This window comes from Nannospalax galili, unplaced genomic scaffold, assembly GCF_000622305.1.
Source record: "Nannospalax galili isolate Female #2095 unplaced genomic scaffold, S.galili_v1.0 scaffold96, whole genome shotgun sequence".
Taxonomy (NCBI): domain Eukaryota; kingdom Metazoa; phylum Chordata; class Mammalia; order Rodentia; family Spalacidae; genus Nannospalax; species Nannospalax galili.
In genome coordinates, this window is record NW_008342018.1 from 412942 (window position 1) to 433427 (window position 20486).

Sequence of the window (20486 nt, forward strand, 5' to 3'; positions counted from 1 at the left end):
AAATGAGAAATGGACTTTGGCTTCCTTGAACTGGGCTGCCTTTTAATTTATTTTTTTTTTGTCTTTTTGAGACACTGGCTCCTTTTTATTTTTTTACTTGTTTGTGTTGATTAGTAACTTTTAATTGCTACAATCATTTCCAGCTTAGAGAAATCATTCATTGAGTAGCATAAACAAGCTACTTACAGATCTCTTGACACAATAGGTATTACCTAAGTGAGGAACTAAACAACTTCCATTTGAGATTGTAGAGTTAGCGTCTCTGATTCTCATGGATTATGCTGTACTCACATTCAAACCTCTGCTCAGATTTTCCACATACTCTAATCTACACAGATATACCTTCTGTATTCAGAAATATTAAGTTAGTCATTAGTCTCCCAATTTGATGTCACCTGTTTATAACCCTCTCATCCATATTATTCTTGCAAATAAGCTGCCCTCCACTATTTTCTATGTATTTAAATATGAGAAATTGCACTGAAAATGTGGTTCAGAAATAAATTTTACATTTTGGCTCATACTTGATGAAAAACTTCTTAGACGTCTAAAGTAGTCTATGACCTGTTGTTACTTTGGTAGTCATGTATATTCGGTGTTGTTTATCACTGGAATAGGATGCTCTTCTATGTGGTTCTTTACAGGCACATGCAAGATATTATGTCCACAAATAATGACATAAGAAGGTCATCATGTCCACACATGTCATGCCCCCAAATGATACTGATAATTTTTTCTAGTCATCCAAACATTGACTCCAATTATCAGTCTATTTAGGAAAAGAAACAACCTTTGGATTTGTATAGGCATAATTTAGGATTGTATTACCAACATACTCATTTGAAGCAAACTAAAGGAATTTGAGGTCTTCCAGGGAAGAAGAGGCATTTCTTCACATTTATGAACTATAAACATATTTACATATTGAGTTCTTGAAAAAAGTATGAATTAGGAGATCAAAAGTCCAACCCTGTCTAAACCTAACTAGCTGTTCTGACCTTGGGTAGACCTCTAAATTATTTCCTGAGTCTTTGCTTACTACTTTAAAATGGAAGATAATAATCCCTGTATTATAGTTCTCTTGGGCCTGTGAGGATAAATACGTGAAATTCAAAAATGTTAATAAGCTCAACAAGTAATAGGCAAACACCATCTGCAACCCAAACCTATATTCTTTGAAGATTAGAATATTTCATAAGCATAAGCTTTGAAAAAATTAGAGGATTAACATAATTATTCTATGAACAGGGGGTACCTTTTCTGTACACATGACCTATTAATCAGCTTGAATCCTTGTTCTGCACCATCATCAAAGCACCCAATTATTAGTAGTTAGAAGGTGGAGTGGATGATGAGAATTGCTCTTTACGGTGCAACCTCCCTCAGGTGACACCAGTTTCTCACACCTGAATCAGAATGATTTTCTTGGCAGACATTCTTTCCTTCTGAACCAAATATTTGTACGCCAATGCCCTTATTGCCATTGTCACACAGTTGACTGATTGTGCTGATACAATGGATGGGCTGTTTGTGTTTCAATTGTAGTTACTTATTTTTAGGTTCACTGTAGGTTCACTATCTTACCAAGAAATGCTTTTATGAAATCTGACAAACAAGTTTTGATCTGTGTGGCTTACACCATGTATTTTAATATTTTATTTTACTTTTTTTCACCAGTAAGAAGTTATTGAGTTTGTACAGTACAGATGAATGCATGCTAAATTTTTACAAAATTTTAATTTAAGTACATAAAATATCATTTTATTTGTTGTTTGATGAAACAGGGTGTTGTTATGTCACCCAGGCTGGCCTTGAATTCAGGAAAAACTCCTGTGTTAGCCTCCCAAGTGTATACATTCTAAGTATGTGTTACCACATTCAGCTTAAAAATAATCTTTATTAAAAAATGTAAGCAGCGTTTTTTATCTGACTCATAGATGAATGACAGGGATCAGAACTTCAGATGACTTTTTAGGGCATGATATTTGTTATATGCAGTGGAGAAAGCAAAGGCTCAAAAGGGTGAAATAAATCCTTACTGCCATGCAGTTAGCCAGTGAGAAAGGCAGGATTGTAAGCCATGTTTTTCTGGCTCCCAGAGCCTACTTCTCTAACATACCAGTTAGTCTTTGGAGAGGTAAACAGAAGTTACCCTTGAGTGCACAGGAGGCTTTAGTGCTAACTGAGAGGGGCAACTTTGCTCTAGAAGAGGAAGTGAGATGAAGAGTAGGACTAGGAAAGCAGAAGAGAGAAATGGAGCTATCTGAGGCAGGGGTGGGCACACACCAAACCACAGAAGAATGGTTAGTTTCAGGGAATGATGTGTAATCTGCTCTGGGTAAGAGCAGACTGTGGATGTTGGCCTGGGGTGAGCCCGAGCCTCCATTGCAAAGGATTTGGAACCTTTTCTGGTAGTCAATGGCATGAGTGGGGAGATGCTGGGTCAAGCCTTGGTGAATGGGAATCAGTCATTGAAAAAAGTTAACTTGATGGCAGTTCCAGTGAACCTTCTTCTTGTGAAACATGAGGTTAAAGAGAGGTGTAGGAATTGAGACACCTTTTTATCTTCTTCTGCGTGTTTGCTCTTAATGAAATAGTGCCTTTGAGAAATTAATTGCTTCCTAAGCTTGCCCCATTGCTATAGTGAGACAAAGTGACACTGCATGTGGATGAAATTCAGAAAAAGAGCACCATAATTGACACACTGTCTCAGCCCAAATATGCATCAGCCTGCTTAAAGAAAAGGATGAATCAACACTATGTCTATGTGTTCTCTTTAAGAATACAGAGCTGTGGGCATTCCACTTTTTTAATGGTTGGTTGGCAAATGACTTTAGTTTTCTTTTGATATGCCTTTTTTCTCTTTATTTTTATTTTCATTGAATTTTTGCTAATTTTATACAATAGTATTTTGATCAAATTTAGATCCCTTCCCCCATCTGAATCCCCCTTACAGACTTCTACCTAATTTCATGTACTCTATTATATATCTATTATATACATACATACAACATACATACATACATACATACATACGTACATGACTATAGAGGCAAACTTGTGCCTACCAATGGTCTTCAGTGTGGCTTCATCCACTGGCTGGCATCTGGTCAACCTGCTAAGAGTGTCATCCTTAAATGATATTGCCTGGCTTGAGCTTACATGGGATTTGTCCATTCTGCCACCATTGCTGTGAGTTCACCTAAGTAACTGACCAGCTGGCTGATAAACTCTGTTTCCTTGTGGTCACTCCCCCCACACCCCTGCCTCTCACCCTGGCTTACAATCTTTCTACTTCCTTGGCAAAGGTGTTCCATTTTTAATGAAAAAGATGCTATCATCTATTCTGTATGCCAATGGAAGAGCAAATGGGATTTAGTTAATGAGAACACAGTTCATTTAAAATAAAACTTAAAATTCAAAGTATTGAAGGCAGAGAATTTGGTTAGGTATAAAATTCTTAAAATATAAGTTAAAAAAACTACTGTCCAGTAACAACTTTTGTGATATTCAAGATGAATAATGGGATATACTTTTGCCTCGGTTTGTTTTGAGTTCTGTGATATTCTGGCTCTATTTTTAGTGAATGCAAAGGAATCATATTTGAGCATATGTCATACTGAGGGATTGTGTTACTGGGGATGGAGAGGAGTCATATTCTAGTGAGACAATAGAAACCCTTAGATTTTACTGTCAAATGGGAATCTTAGATCAGAGTTTGGGAACATTTCAAACAAAATATATTAAAGATCTGACTGTCATTCTCTCAGTATTCTGGGGGAAAGCTGGGTGTGAGGAGGAGAGAAAAATAACAATGTCAACACAGAAGAAGAGATAGGCTGGCAGGCCATTGCACTGGGAGGCACAGCGAGAGTCACAGCAGTGCTGTACTCACAGCTCCACACAGAATTAGATGGCCACGGTTCCAGTTTGCTTTTTGTTTGTTTGGCTTCTGTTTTCCTTTCTTTTCTGAGATGGGGTCTCAGCTTATGACTCAAGCTGGCCTTAAACTTGCGGTGCTCCTATTTCAGCCTCCTCAATGCTATGGTTATCACCATACCCAGGTTCCAGTTCTGGTTCTGGAAGTACTTTGCTCCCTGCCTTCACTACATTGCTTATCCTTTATGAGCCTCTTGCTTATTAGCTTTAGAAAGATATGCTACTGTAGCAAATGCTGAGCTTCCTTTCAACCCTGGCATGTCCTGTGATTCTTGCAGATGACACAGGAGAACCAAGCCAAGAGTTGAGATAGAAAGAATGGGTTGCTGAGGCCAGAGTTAACTTTAGAAAATGCTAAGAGGTTTAGATGGGTGAATGGGGAAAATGAGCTAATTTATTAGATCTAAAGATCTAGGGCCACATCTAGGAATCTAATCCAGTGAGGTCAGTTTAAGGATAGGACTTGTGATCTGTAGAATGTGCCAGAAGGAAGAGAGTGGTGCCAGAAGAAACAAAGAGTACTTCTTGTTAGGGAGTTACTAATGACATATGATGAGGAATCCCAGATTCTCTATTTTTCTCTTTGTTTTTTTATCATATATGCTTACAGAAGGTAAATCGTGGTTTGTACACCTCAACCATCCATGGGTTTTCTATTCAGTGTTTTGCTATGTGACGTATTATCTTTCTTAAGAGCATAAACATGTACAGGAAAAGATCTTGAAGAGGTATCCTACGTTATTGAAGACATTTTCATTAATTCAGTTAGGATTTGATTGATTGACTGATTGGTTGGTTGATGCTATTTACCTAAAGGGAAAGAGGGAGAACTGTTTGTCATAAGTTTCAGAAGTAAGTGCTGCTCTTATTCCCGGCAGCTAAGGGAGTGTTCTGCTACTGCCTTATGCAGTTGTAGGAATTAGAAATAATACATATTGATGTATCTGAAATGCTATGCTTTTATTAGTGGACACTTACTTAATGGTAGACTATTTTATTTTTATATTTGTTACTAAACATTGTGTTATCTGTTTGTAACCAGTTAGGGTATATCAGGTCAGGATTTTTGTACATAGGTGAGCTATTTCTTTTCTTTGGCTTTATCTTAGTGTTCAGTTTGAACTCCATTTTCACATTATGATTCCCTTATTTGAAACAATGTGCTATACGAGGCAGAATTCATCTCGTTTTCAGAGTTGAGCATTTGTAATCTTTGATATTGGAAGTTGCTTTACAAAACCATATAATGTTTCTGTAGTTGACTTTCTAAGGGGACAGACTCACAGTTCTTTAAATTCTATGAACTTCTTGGCTATTTACTGTTGTGCTGTATATTCTTTCTTATATTCTCTTTCTCTTCCTTATAGAAGTAGGTCCTAGAGTTCTGTCCATGGGAAAACATAGCAATACTCACTATTGGGAAACATTAGTTTGAGAGTCCTGTGATCAAATATATAGTAAACTGCATAGTACCACATGGTAAATTGTTTATGAATTTGACTTTATGGCTTAGCACACAAATATGCCATAATATATGAAAAACTAAAACTAGACAATGTAGTCTTATTACAACAAATGAAGGTTTAAGGCTAGATAGCATGATTGTAGGAGCTAAGTTTTCCCTAGGGACTGGCAGATATCTATTGTGTAGAGCTTTTATAGGAATCCCAAATCCCAGCTTTTCAACAGAGTCAGCTCTTTGGCTTTCCACAAGGCCACATCCTTCTCCCTATTTAACTGTCATTCTATGGCCATTCTCTCAGGGACAATAGCACTGTCTCCAAACCTCACAACTTTCACATTATCACTCTATACAAATGTTTCTATACTTATTTATCTTCTTCATACACATTGACATGACTTAGTTTATTAAAACAGCTCATCGTCATGGTTAAACCACAACAAATGACCTTGAGAAAATAAATCACAAAGGTCTAGAATGTTAGAGTTAAAAGGCAAAGTATCCATCAAATTTTCTACTCTATCATTGTAAAGCCAAAGAAGAAACTGAAGTTCTAGGTGGATTTGTTTATATTTGCAAGATAAAGACTTGCTACATTCCTGATCCTCTTTGCAAGTATTTAATGTTGTTGACCTGAAGTATAGGGGCCATGGTAAGATTTTAGCCTTGAAATTACCTGGTGTGGAAACCTAAGCATTAGAAGTGTCCTGCATGGCATTTGAGAATGAAATAATACTGCTCCTAAAACTGTGCAAAATTGGACTGGAGAGATGGTTTAGTGAGTACTTAGATGCTCTTGCAGAAGACCTGGGTTTGAATCTTAGCACTCACATGGTAGCTAACAACCATACCTAATTCCAGGTCCAGAGACCTGACACCCTCCTCTGACCATTATGCAGTGTAGGTGCACTTCTGGGCACTGCACAACATAGGTGCACTTACAGACATATAGGCAATATATACATAAAATAAAAATACTAAATGAACTATTTTTAAAAAAAACTGTAAAATCATTAGCTTTAACATCCAGTTTTCTATAATTGCTATGTAAACAGACAATGAAAGAAGTCCCTAAGTTAGTGCAAGTAAGTACTTTATTTGAGGTCATTTATTGAAGATCATTTAATATTACATTAAAACAAGTGTTATGAGGAGGAGATCATAAATGCTCAGAATATTATAAAGCAATAGCTACTTTTTGTTATTTCTACTATCTTTACAGGTACACTGGCTCTTAAAATAGACTTGGTATCTCTTTGAGGGATTATATTTAATTTTTTGGTTATTGATATTGTCAATCAAATTTCCACTTCCTCTATTTTTGTCCTGGGGGAAGGAAAAGTGAAATTGATTCCGAAGACATGACTAACTTTTGTTTTCAGTTCTAAAATGACAAACGAAATAAATGAGCTAGACAGTGAATGGAGGCCACCAATCTGAAATGCTGCTCTGTAGCTGTGCAGGGCCTTAGCTAAGACAATTCAAATCTATCTGTGTTGGTTTTTTAGCTACTTGACCCTCCTGTTACAGTGACCTCTTGCCAGGGAGAAGTGACCAACTGGCAAGTGTTGGGAGAAAGCAGGTACAGATTGAGCTCAGCTCAGGGTGTGATATTTAAACCTCCAGACTTATGATGCAACTTTGTGACTAAGCAGAGTCTGTAGATGCTTCCTCTTCTCCAAACAGTGTCAATATTGCTCTTGTTGCCATTTCTATAGCAGCAGCTGGGTGGAATTCCCAGACATCTTTGCCTTGCCTTTCCCATTCTGCCCTTCCTAATAGAGAAATTTAGAGGGCCAGGTCACCCTGATCATCTTGTTCTTGTATTCTCTTGATGGCTACATATTATTTATTTCATTTTAAAGTAGCTCGGACTCAAACATTTTTGTAATAGTTTAGTTCAATAATTTATGTAGTCAAGTGAAGGGAAAATATCCTTGTATTTTATACCCTACTAGAAGAGTGGAAGCAACAGTTTTAGTAGCAATAAAATGATTTCCATTGCATATTCAATATAAAAATATAAAATATTTCCCCTCTTTAATAACAAGAGATGGCCAGATTTGAAAATGGCAAAAAATCCTGCAAGAGAAAGGTGGGCTCACCCATAGTTTCTCAATCATACTCAAAGTGCTTGCTGTTATAATTTTGGTAGTTTCCCTGTCCCTGTGTGTGCTAGGAAGTACTGCATTGCATTACTTGAGACAAATTACATATGCATTTCTCTTCATAACTTGGGCATTTTGTCATTTACTTTTTGTTTATTTATTATCTATTTTCCCCATGAAAGGGGTCAAGGCCTTGTCTACTCGCTCAGAGCTGCTTTTCCAGCAATGGAAGTTTCCTCCCAGTGTGCCCTGCCTTATAGACATGCTGCACCTCACGGTCAGCTCTCTATTCATGTGACAATGGATCTAGTCCAGTATATATATATTTTCAAATTCTATATTAATTCTTTGATCATATTTCCCCGCTCTCCCAACTCCTCTTAGATCCATCCTTCTTACCCACTCACTACCCACCTCATGTTATTTTTTTATTTCCTCCATCGAGTCTAATTTATGTTACTTAAATACTGGAGTGTGGTACCAGTCCTGGACCTTGGTTGACCTAACAGAGGCCACACTCTTAAAACTACTTCTCTCTTAGCAACTATTAATTGCCAATATCGTGGTTAGGGGTGTGTCTTCATGCCCACTGCCCACTTCTGTGCTGCGATTTTGTCTGGCATGAGCTTGAGCAGGTCTTGTACATGCTGTCACAATTGCTGTGCATTCATAATTGCAACTGCCTTGCTGTCTGGAAAACACTCTTTCCTTGTAATCACCCACCACCTCTAGCTCATGCTGTCTTTCTGCCACCTCTTCTGGGAGGATCGTTGAGCCTTGTGGGGAGGGGTATGAGTAGATGTAGGGCTGCACACTCTACAGGCTCTTGTTCTCTGAATGTTGGCCACTTGTTGGTCTCTGTGATAATTACCTTTTACTTCAAGAAGCTTCTCTGATAAGAGTTAAGAGATGCACTAATCTATGGATTTTGCAATAAGTCATTAGGAGTCATTTTAATACTAGATCCATTTAGTAGAATATGACATATCTAGCCACAAGTTATTTTTTAATGTATATATTTTTTTAATTTGTGTGGTGAGCATTTCATGCAAAATATCTTAATCATCTTTATACCACCTCCTCCCCACTTCACCCCCCCATAAGCCACCTCCACCAGAATTCATGTATTCTGTCATTTATGTTGAAGCCTCTCAAGTCAAGTTAGTGTACCCAAATGTCCCTCAGTACAAGTTCATCTGCTGGGGTCTAGTAAGCCTATCTAGAATCTTTCCCTTAAGGAAGATAAAGTCTCCCACAAAAGGCAATTAGCTGATTAGCTGCCAATAGTTCTTTGGCTAAATATGGAAACTGTTGTCTATTTCCCCAGTTCTATTATGGATTTTTGTCTGCTTGAGTTTGCATGGGTCTCGTATATGTTGAAACCATTGCTGCAGGTTCATATGAGCAAGGTCCCAGGAGCTTATAAGACTCTATTTCCATATGGCCATGCACCTCATCCCCTGGATCTTACAATCTTTTCACTCCCTTTTCTGCAATGGTCCCTGAGTCCTGGGTGGGTGACTATTACAGAGTTCCACAGCAGGTCACACCCAGAGAATAAATGTCTGTGAGATGCCAAACCCAGAGTGACACATCTACAACAAGACCCTCTATACCCAAGGCCCACAGAACATAGTGGACCAAGGGGTAGAGAGATATTAATGTGACTCTCAACTCTCATCAATGAGGTTTCCAGAGGGCAATGAACCCAAAGTCCACCAATGATCAAAGTGTAGAGTGTAAGAATCTACTGAGTGTGGGACTCTGGAGAGGACCCACATATTATATTAGCGTTATTAACTATATTAAACTTTAGCCACAGGTTCTTGACCCCAATGACAGTGCCATCTCATACAAGAGGTCTTAACTATAACCAGAGGGTGGTTGGTTACTCCCATAACATTCATACCACTTTTATACCAGTGGGCCTACCTTGCCAGACCAGTCATTTTTGTAGTTGACAGCATTCACAGCCGGACAAGTGATGATTGCTTTTCTCCTTGAGAAGCCTGCATAGCACCTTCCAGCACTATGAAAGGTCACCAGTAGGGATGAGTCTTCCAGTTCAGTACTGTCTTGATTTTTCCTTGTTTTATGACTCAAGTATGTGTTGTCTTCAGCAATAGAGTTTTACTGTCCCATTCTGGAGGGTAATAAGAAAATTGGCAATAGACTGTAGTGTTTGGGGCTCAATGGGCTCCTATTGGCCAACAATTGAAGAGGGCAACTCTATCCTGGTACTGCCATCCCAGGTTTTCATTCCATGCTAGTCTACTTCATTTTTGTATCACTAATATCTTATTAAATACTACAATAATGGATGGATGTACCAATATTTTCTCATTCTCCTATTTGACGTGGAAAACATTTCAATTTTTCCTTAATGCACTAATGTCAGATTATAGATTTCCTATATAAATCCTTACATCCAATTATTTCCTTACTATTCAATGCTAGATTAAATCTATTCTTTCTTTTGTAAATGTTTTATTTATTAATTTTGTTTTATGAGTATGAACGTAATGCCTGCATGTAGGTAGGTGCACCCATGTCGTGCAATGCTGGTGGAGTTCAGTAGAGGGTGTTGGATCCCCTGGACCTGCTGTTATGGACGGTTGTTAGCTGTCATGTGGGTGCTGGAAACTGAATCCTGGTCCTCTGCAAGAGCCATCTTTCCAGCTCCTAAATCTATTATTTCATATGCAGTAGTTTTTAAAAGGTCAATATCTGTGTTGCCAAACTGTTTTTCAAAGAAGAAATTTCAGTTTTCTTTCTCTCTAGCAACAATTAATACTTATTAATATGTAACAATTAATGCAATAATTGATACTTATGGGGCTGGGTGTCATTGTTTTTCAGCTATTTGTAAAAGTTTGTTCATTCTTCTTTCTTCGTTGTGCTGCAGCTAAATATAGGGCTTTGGTGCTAATGCTTTTTTATGCCACTCATGTTTTTAGTAATGCAAGCATGCAGAACTTTGAATATATTGTTTAGACATGCTAAATATTTTCATTCACTTATATTCCTTTTATGGTCATAACTTTTTCTATATCCTAGATCATGTAAATCTCACCTATAAATATGTATACTTTTTGTTTCTCTAGTTTATTATTTACATTTGAATCTTTGCACTAGGTTTTTCACCATAATATGATGTAGGCACTTGATTTTTATCCAGATTTTCCCAATAACTCAACATTGTTGAGTAACTCAATATTACTCCTTAGTTTATGATACTTAGTTTATGACACATAAATCATGGTACTTATTATACATTAACTTTTATGCTATATACTATATACTTTAAGGTAATCTATTCCACTTCATTTATCATTCTATTTATATAAAACTATATAATTCTTCTATTACAACTATGTAAAAACTCATTTTAATCTGGAGAGGGAAAGGTAACCTCAATTATTCATCTATTAGTCTACATAAATCTGTATTAAGTACAACTTACATTTGCATGAAGGAATTTTCTATTCATCTTTTTGTGTATATGAAACTAATCTGAAGAGTGCTTTGAAATTTAAAGCTCATGGTTTTTCAAGTTGTCTTGGAGGTGTTATCTCTAATAATGAAACTTGTACCATATAAATACATACTCTATGTTTATGGCTGTTCTGTTCATTATAGTCCAGAATTTCTTTTTCAATGTGCCATGGTTAATTATTAAGTTGGCTTCTTTTTCATCTTTCAGGTTTTTTAAAAAGCTAATGAATGAAAGTAGCTGTCAATGGCAGTCATTCCTTCCTTCTTGGTTTTCTTGTTACCCTAAAAGAGATGAATAAAGCACTTTGAAAAATAGTTTACTATTATCAGAATGCTTTTTAAAAAACACACCAAAATAGTAACAAAAAATATTAATAGTAACATGCAGAAATACTGCTTTATGATCCATGCAGTTGATGAACTTGCCCATAGAGGGTTAAACATGAATAACTTTAATCATTATATAGTTCCAACTAGTTGGGTTTATAATCATGAGAATGAATTATTTCTACATATTGTAAAATTAGTAAATATATTTCCTAAGCAATCAGAAATGAATGCTACTATATATTAAAAGAATAAGATGTACTTTCCTCCTTGACATCTTTCTCCTCTTTGGTGGGAATATCTATCAGGAAATATGTAACTCGTATTTTTCTGAATCTTGCCATTTTTACTACTTTTCTTACAAAATCAGGGTGGCTCATTTCACTACCAGTCTGTTTTTCCAAGATGGTTCCACCATACTTGGTGTATTTTAAGTTATGAATAAAATTTCAACACAAAGCACAATTGTGGTGTTTTCCAAATCCAGTGTTAAGGGGGCGCTATTTTGACTGAGTGATCCAGTTGTGTGTAGTGTATTCTTGCCCTGTGTAGCACATCCTTGAGCCCTTTCTGACCCTGCATTGACTTCCATTCAGTTTATGGCTCTTTATCACTGGTGGGTACTCCAGGTTATGGAGGCCGGATGGATCTTTTCCAGGGCTCCCATGCTCTGTTTGTTTGTACACTTGATTCCTCACTGTTGGCTGCCAGCTACTTGCACCGTGCTGTTTTTGTGTTTTATGGAGAAATATTCATGTGTGGCTGCTGTGTTTGATATTGAATGTAAGATGAACTTCAGGAGGTTCCTGTTTTTTTTTTTTTTATTAAAAATGATTTTGGCTAGGGGCAGTGTTACCCTGTTCATAAATCAGTTGTTCTGAGAGATTTAATAATTTAGAATTCACATGAGGTTTTGGTGGTATAAACATTTCCTTTCTCCGTTAAAGCTGCCTTGTCACTATTTTTTTCTTCATTGCTTCCACTTAGTTTTCTGAAATTTTCTTGCGGGAGCATTGCAGACTTATCAAGTGGTTGTGAAAGTTGCATAAAAGGAGAAGTTAAAGGAAGAGCTTAGCTTGGTTGAAGTCATTGAAATTTGACCCATTTTGTATTCCTGCTACGGTTGTAAACCTGCTTCTATTTTAATCAACTTTAAAAAAATTCTAAATTATAGCTTCATAAGAGGAACTGTCTCTTCCTGTTTTTAATGAATTGTTTCTTACAGGAGATGTCCTAGAGAGCAAAAGTAGGCAAAAAGCTTAAAATTGAACAGAGGCCAAAAAAGTCAGAACCTCTTTCCGTGAGTGGTTAGAAGCATTATAAAAATTAGTTATACGTTGGCTAGGAAAATGGCTTAGTCTCGAAAGCATTTGTCTTGGAATTGTGAGGACCTGAGTTCAATCACCAGAACCCACACAAAAAGCTGAGTGTTGGTGAAGTGTGATGATACAAGTCTTTAATTGCATCACTTGGGAGCAGAGGCAGGTGGATCTCTGTGAGTTCCAAGCTAGCCAGGGCTGTATAGTAAGACCCTGTCTATTCAAAAAAAAAAAAAAAAAAAAAAAAAGCTGGGGATGCATACTCTTGTAGAGAGATAGATCCCTGGAGCTCACTGGCCAGCTAGCCTAGACTACTTGGAGAGAAGTTCCAGGCTAAGAGAGACCTTATACCAAATAAAGCATGGAAGATACCTGTGGAACAACACCTGAGGTTGTCCTCTGGCCTCTACACGTGTACAGACACCCATGAACACAGAAATACACATGCACACAAAGAATCATTTATACTCGATGACTACAGTCCTGAAAATGCCCTTCAAACATGTTTGCCTTAGAAATTTAAGGAAATATTTGGGAGTGCTTTTGAGTACTTAGTGGAAAATTTTAATTTCTTTGTAGAATTTGGTATGAATATATAAAGAAATACTTGAAAAAACTATTCTAAGGCTTACTTAGAAAAGGAGGGAAGATTTATCTGAGGGGGAGTCTTTGATCTAAGGATTGACTAGAATGGGGAAGTTTTGGGGTGAACAGCATTTCAGAGAGATCGTCCCCTATGCCTGGTCCTGTTTGAACGTTAGATTCCATGAGCGGGTGATTTTTGGATATGAGTTTGAAGTCTTAATCACTTTATGTACAATACTAAGAATTAGATGACATTTGATAAACATTGATAAATGCATGATTTTGGGGTTGGTAGGCTTGCTAGATATAACTGACATAAATCTTTATTTAGTGTTGCCACAGATGTTCTCCTGAAAATCAGATGATGATAATGATAGTCACCATACAGTTTTGATAAATGCCAGTCATAAAGTATAGTGACTTATGAAGATCCTCCATTACTGTCTATGAGAGTGTGATCAATGGATATAGGCTTTGGAGGTCTGACTTGATCACAATCTGTTTAGAATGCAGGAGGGTGGACAGATCACTTATCCTTTAAATTATCTTCTGTAACGATTTTTTTCAGTCAGGCTGACACTTTGAAGTGATAATGATAGAAGGTGCTTTGATGTGCTGTGTTCCTGGATGAGGACAGCATCACATCTTTAGAGGACAGAAGGGATTGTGAAGTTGGCACCTATTCTGTCCTCTGAGAGACAGAACAAAGTAGAGGCAAAAATATCCTTAGGATGCTCTGGTGTATGTGAAAAACTTACTGAGTTTTCAAAGAATTCTCTTAAAAATATAGATGGATTCACTTTTTGCCCAAATTAACAACAAATACACTTTCCAGGGAGCAGATTTTAGAATCTATTAATCCAACATCCTGTTAGTGATGGACATATGACTAGACACAGCCTTCAAATTTGGGTCTAGAGAACTTTTCATAGTCCTATGAAATCAAGCTAGAACAAATATCAAAAGCAGAATTGTAGTGAAGTGTGACGTTCCCCAAACTATTTACACTAGGATGGTATATGTGGAATTTTTTACTCAAAGGATTTGAGAAATAATGCTGAGGGGATATATGGAATACAAGGGACATGCGGTCAATGACTGTGTGACCTCCTTCTACTTCCCTTGGGTGATGTGTCACTGAGCTAACTATTGGACAGTATTTTCCTCTGGGTGGGATGTCACTGAGCCATTGGACAGTGTTTTCCTTGAGTGGTGCATCAATGAGTCATTGGAGACTGTTTGCCCTAGATAATGTGTCACCGAGTCACTGGACAGTGTTTGCCCCAGGCAATGTGTCACTGATCCACTGGACAGTGCTTCTCCTGGGTGGTGTGTCACTGAGCCATTGGACAGTGATCTTGACATTATTGCTGGAGAGAGGACTCCCCATGAAACTTTGTAGTCTAAAGAAAGACATTAGTAAATATAAAATGAGTGCATGAAAGCTTATTTTTCAAAAGGTTTTCCTTTTTAGCTGAAAGATACAAGATCATAGAGTTCCACTTCTGCTGGGAATATGAATCTTGATAGCTGGACAGCTTGAAAGAGAAGAGGGGAGACCTTGTACCAGATTCTTCCATTCTCTGGGCCTCTGTGACCTTTTCAGCCAGCTGTCAGCTGTTCTAGTAAGGAATCTCCATCCTCACTTTCTTGACAGTGACATATTATTGCTAAACGGGCAGGGTGCTTAGCCCATCAACTCTGTTTTTTCCCATCCCTACCTTTCCCTAACCTGCTGTGCCATGTCCTTACTAACCTTGCAAAAGGGGATTTGCCACTTTGACTAAATCTAGTGCACAGCTATCAGCTCGTCTATCCATTTTATATTTTTCCTGCTAAGATTAGTTTTATTTACTAAAAATTTTCTTTCCTCAATTACTATGTTGAATTATTTTCAACCCTACAAGGTCAAATGTGTACATAAGAATCTATATAATTATTTATATACAAACATTTTATAATATCTTTTTTAAAGCTGTACACTTAGTAGCCACAATTGAACCCAAACTGTGAACTAAGACATAGATAGACTTGTAATATGTATAGTCCTGATTATAAAATTATCTGAAAATTCTCATCTTCTTTGCAGAGAAGACTGAAACATAAAAATAATAAAGGAGGATTTAACTTGTTTAAGTGAGATCAGAGAAGTCTATTATTCTGTCCATTTTTCTCTTGCATTCTGATTCCAAGAGAGCCCAATTTGGAAATCAGTTGTCTACTTAACCCCCAGATATGAAAGTAAAATGATTGTTGTCAGTATTCTACTAATATTATTAATCAGAAATGTTGGCAACAACGTTTGTGGTAGAAGTAGTAGTTTATTTGTCATAATTGGATGGCTCCATGTTCATCTGTCCCATTTCTTTTTCTGTGACTGTCAGAAATGTGACTAGCATGGTTTATGTGTCTATAGTATGTTATTAGTTCTTTCTAAGACATGCATTTACAATCTGAAGAAATTTTGACTCCAATTTGCATGTACCATACAGAAGTGGGAATACCCAGTACATACCTCCTTGTTCTTAGCATCAGAATTTATTTAAATTTGCATCCTTAGGGAGAAAAGTGGGTAACTTTTTTCATTTTCATTATTACCACCAATCTAACAAAGATAAAAAAATTGGTAGCAATTTCCAAACGTTCAAGATATTTCCTATTTCAAAATAGCAAGCAATGAGATGTATCTTTGCTCTTTTTCAGGGAAGTTTCAATAATGATTAATTTTTCTCTGTCCTAGCTTTTTCAGAAAAAAAATCCATTTTTATTTGATATTGTCATTTCAGCCTGTGGTAGTTTGAATGAAAAATGCTTCCATAGACTCAAATATTCCAACACTTTGTCCCCAGTTGGTGCTGCTTTGGGAAGTTTAGGAGGAACAGCTTTACTGGAGAAAGTCAGTCACTGGGGTGGCTTTGAGACTTCAGAACCACCCCACTTGTGCTTTGCCTCTCTCTGCCTGTGTTTGCCATTGAAGACAGATGCTCTCAGCTTTTGACTTGTGCCACCATAACTACCACTTGGCACATGCCTCTCTGCCAGGATGGGATTTTATACCTCTGGAACTTCAAGTCAAAATAAACTTTGTCTCTCATAATTTGCTTTTGATCATAGTGTTTTGTCACAGCAACAGAAAAGTAACTAATACAAGGCCATTCAGGATTTTATATCATTACTCATCCCTTATACAGCAAATAATATATTTAGAAGAATATTTAATGAGGTCACAATTTTAGTCTTATCTAGTCTGTTTAAAATCCATGAAGAAAAGTGTTGATTTAGCAGAGCCCTTCATTCTTTTAGTAAAGTAATGCTAACTAGAGTAGCAAACAAATTTTTGTGGCTTCAAACAACCAAATCTTACTTCTTAAATCTTATATCAGCCTACTATTAGTGTCTGATGGGCTGGTAGGCTTGCTTCACACATTGATACTGTGAACCAGATTTCCTCCCATGGTATGGTTCCCTTAGGTTATAGTCCTACTGCAGTTTGCAGGCTAAATACCTCCCAAAGGCTCATGAATCAAAGGCTTGGTTCCAGTGTGGTACTATTCCAAAAGGTGGGGCCTCCTGGGAGAACTTTAGGTCATTGGGATTTTACCTCTAAGGGGATTATGGAACCTTTTCTCAATCTTTTGCCATATTTTTGCTCTTTGGAGATGAGATGAAAGATTTTGCCCTACTACACATTCTTGCCATTAAGATATGCTGCCTTGTCACAGACCCAAAGCAACAGGACCAGTGATGACAGACTGAAACCTCTAAAACCATGAGCCAAAGGACAGTTCTTTTCATGTGTTGGTTCTCTCAGGTATTTTGTTATAGTGATGGAGAGTTGACTAGAAAGTCAACCAACACAGGTCCTTTGCAACTAGATCCCAGGTAGGAAAGGGGTAGTAAGCAATCTTAGCTTCCATCTACTCCTCTACTCACATTCTGTTAAGAACGAGTCACTTGCCCCACCTAGATTTAGGAAAGCCAAACAGCGTATTCTTTCTTTCTTTCTGGGTAGTTGTTTCTCATAATATTCTTTTAAAAGAGGAACACACAGTTTTTGACATGTAGTTATTTGTCTCATTCATAAATCTGATATCAGGAACACTATCATAAAAAAGTGATTCACTGAAACCTTAGCTTACTTTGTGACAAATGAGGAAAATATGGAATTTTAAGAGACATATTATACAAATATCATAATAAATATAAGGACTAACCATGTCTATGCAATTTAATTCATTACAATTAAAATATTTCATCCTGTGATTTAATTGCTAGCATTTAATTTGAAACGTTTTGTATTTATATACTAGAACTTGCATGCAAATATGCTTGTGTTTATCCATGATAAACACAGATAACTATAATGTACCTGAATGACATACATTAAATCTTAAGAAAATGATGAAAAATGAGATGCAGACAATGTGAACTCTGAGACTGTGTGAAATGGAAGCAAATGAACATTTGTGCCCATGCTACATTTTGCTGCATAATTTTATTTTAGACATGAATTTATTTGGAGAGTAGGTCAAAAAAAGCATTTAGTAGATAAAATGCTTATATTTATGTTTCTGATTGCTTGTTATGCCATGTTTCTGAATTAGAAGTTTACATTTCACTTTGTTTTCCTACATGGTTTAGGGGAAATTTGACCCTCTCTAGCCCTTTGTCTATGTGGTTTTATTGTGTCTTTTCTCCTTATGCTATGCATTTTTGTGTATGTTTTCTCCTGAGCCTCTTGCAGCCCCCAGGCTTTTAATCTGTGTCTATTTGTTTCTCACATCTCCTTACAGGTTTCTCTGTCTTCTATTTCTGTTTCTGGAATTCTTCATCTGTGCACATGGAGAATGGTGAGATTTAGATTAGATATCAGTGGTATTAAATTTGAAATATCGCAGAACAACTGCCTATAGTACCTATAGGTAGCTAAAGCTAGAAACCGGTAGGGGCATTGCTCACACTTATAAGGCAATATGCTTGGCATGCCTCCATGTTCAGCCTTGCTCCAAATGGTTGCAAACATAAGCATGAACCTTAACCTTTAAGGATGTTCATAAACATTGGGACTGGAGAGATGGTGCAGGGGTTAAGAGCACTGACAGTTCTTGCAGAAGACCTGGGTTCAAATCCCAGCACCCACATGGTGGCTAACAACCATCCATAACTCCAATTCCAGGGAATCCAATGGCCTCTTCTATCCTCCATGGCCATTACATGACATGGGTGCACTTGCATTCATGCAGGCAATATAGGCATACACATAAAATAATAAATAAAGCATTAAAAATAATGTTCACAAACAGGTTCACATGGTGCTGTCTTCCTCTTGTTGCATTTTAAAATTTCAGTGTCAAACCACACCTTCCCCTCAGTTGCTTGCTACTTCCTCTCAACTATGTTTCTTTTATAATTTTTAATAGTCTGAGTCCCACTCTTAGTGGATAACTAGAGATGTAGCCACACTACTAAATGACAATGGGACAAAATCACCAAAAACACAGAGGGAAATGTGCCTGTATCTAATCATGTGCATTTTTTTTTTCAAATTTAGAAGATTGTCAATAACACTTATAATTGAATTCTTGCTAGAAATGTCAGAAATTACATAGCCATATATGACAGTCCCATGTCCAAGGATTGCTAGAGAAATTAATATAAGGAAGAGTCAGGAAATGTAAGTAAAGTACATGGAAGTAAAATTGTGCTGACAAATATGGAAAGCTTTTCCTTGAAATAAATTCACTTTTTTTTTTTGGTCTGCAAAAAAAAAAAAAAAAAAAAAGCAGTAGTGGTAATAAAAGAAATAATAATTCTGTAAAAAGTAAATTGTTAGATCTAAAAGAAAGGTGAAAGGTATTTGAATTATTTCTTGGCCAAATTTGTTTTTTAAAAAAAGCTTTCAGATCCCCTGGAACTGAAGTTACGGACAGTTGTTAGCTGCCATGTGGGTGCTGGGATGCTAACCCTGGCTCTCTGCAAGAACAGCCAATGTTCCTAACTGCTGAGCCATCTCTTCTGTCCTCCGTGGGCATTGCACAACACAGGTGCACTTACCTACATGCAGGCAATACACCATACACATAAAATAAAAATAATAAATAAAGTATTTTTTTTAAAAAGCTTTCAAAGTCTCTGCAGGGTCATTATGGAGAAAATTTGAAACAAGTCTGATTCTAAAATAAATAGAATTCAAAGGTACTTAATATGATTATAAATACTTTATGTTGAGGTGAAGCACAGTTTCATTTCAATTATATATGAGCAAATAATCCCCAGTTTACCAATAGACTTAAAAATCCTTGAAAAACCCTGGTTTTCCTTTGATTTTTTTGCATCTCACACATTAAGAAGTTTGCTGTTCTCCTGCCCTTCTTAATCTTTACTTTTTCTGTCTTTTCTTTTCCTGAATGCCAAATGCCTGTGTTAAAACATTAAAGTTTTCTAAACAGAAAAGTTGAAACATCAACCACTCAGAAGATTCCAGAGCATACAAGAATAGATTTTTACGAAACTGGCTGCTATTTTGCCCAGGCACATAGGCCAAACATAAGGCCAGATCCCTCAGTCCTAGCTCCCCCTCAGCACACAGGAGATGGCATGATTGTGTCATACCAGTCTCAGAAGATTTTGTTCATATTATCAATCAAACTTGAAATACCCTACATTCAAGAGATTAGGAAATTATTCAGATTACCTGGATATCAAAAATCCCCCTAACCTTTAGATTTCCTTCAACAGCTAGAGCATCAAGCTGGGTTTATTCATTCTAGTTGCTAACAAGAGTTTCATTTAGCCAAACTGAAAACCCAGAAACAACCATTTCGGATGCTCTCTCATATAGTACAAAGTATATTTAAAAGGTTCTTCATTTTTGAAATTTGTGGTGACTGTTGGGTACATAGTCATTTAAGATTGGCTTAAAATTTGTCAGTGTAAAAATTGACCTGATATTTGATCACTTATGTAAAACATAATGTGCATATGTCACCATGTCAGGACTCCAGAGATCCAAAATTTAGCATAGAAGCAGACACTAAACAGTCATGATGTCTCCACAAGATACACTATGTACGTGGGACTAAGCACTGAGAGATCTTGGTTCAGTATCAACACTCAATTTATTACTTTTATGACCTTAGTGATGCTATTTAAACTCCCTCAACCTTGGCTTCCTTGTTTAAAATATGGGGGTATTACCTCCTGTTTCAGTGGATGCTTTTGAATTTATTTATTCATAGTATGTCTCACTCC

At 36.8% G+C, this 20486-nt stretch overlaps 1 protein-coding gene across 1 annotated transcript in view; it reads left to right on the forward strand.

Moving 5' to 3' along the window:
• Slc7a11 (solute carrier family 7 member 11) overlaps positions 1–20486 on the forward strand; it is a 74954-nt gene that overhangs the window by 35065 nt on the left and 19403 nt on the right. The window contains 1 exon segment of the mRNA XM_008837821.2: positions 16163–16198. Coding sequence (XP_008836043.1) covers positions 16163–16198 — 36 coding nt within the window.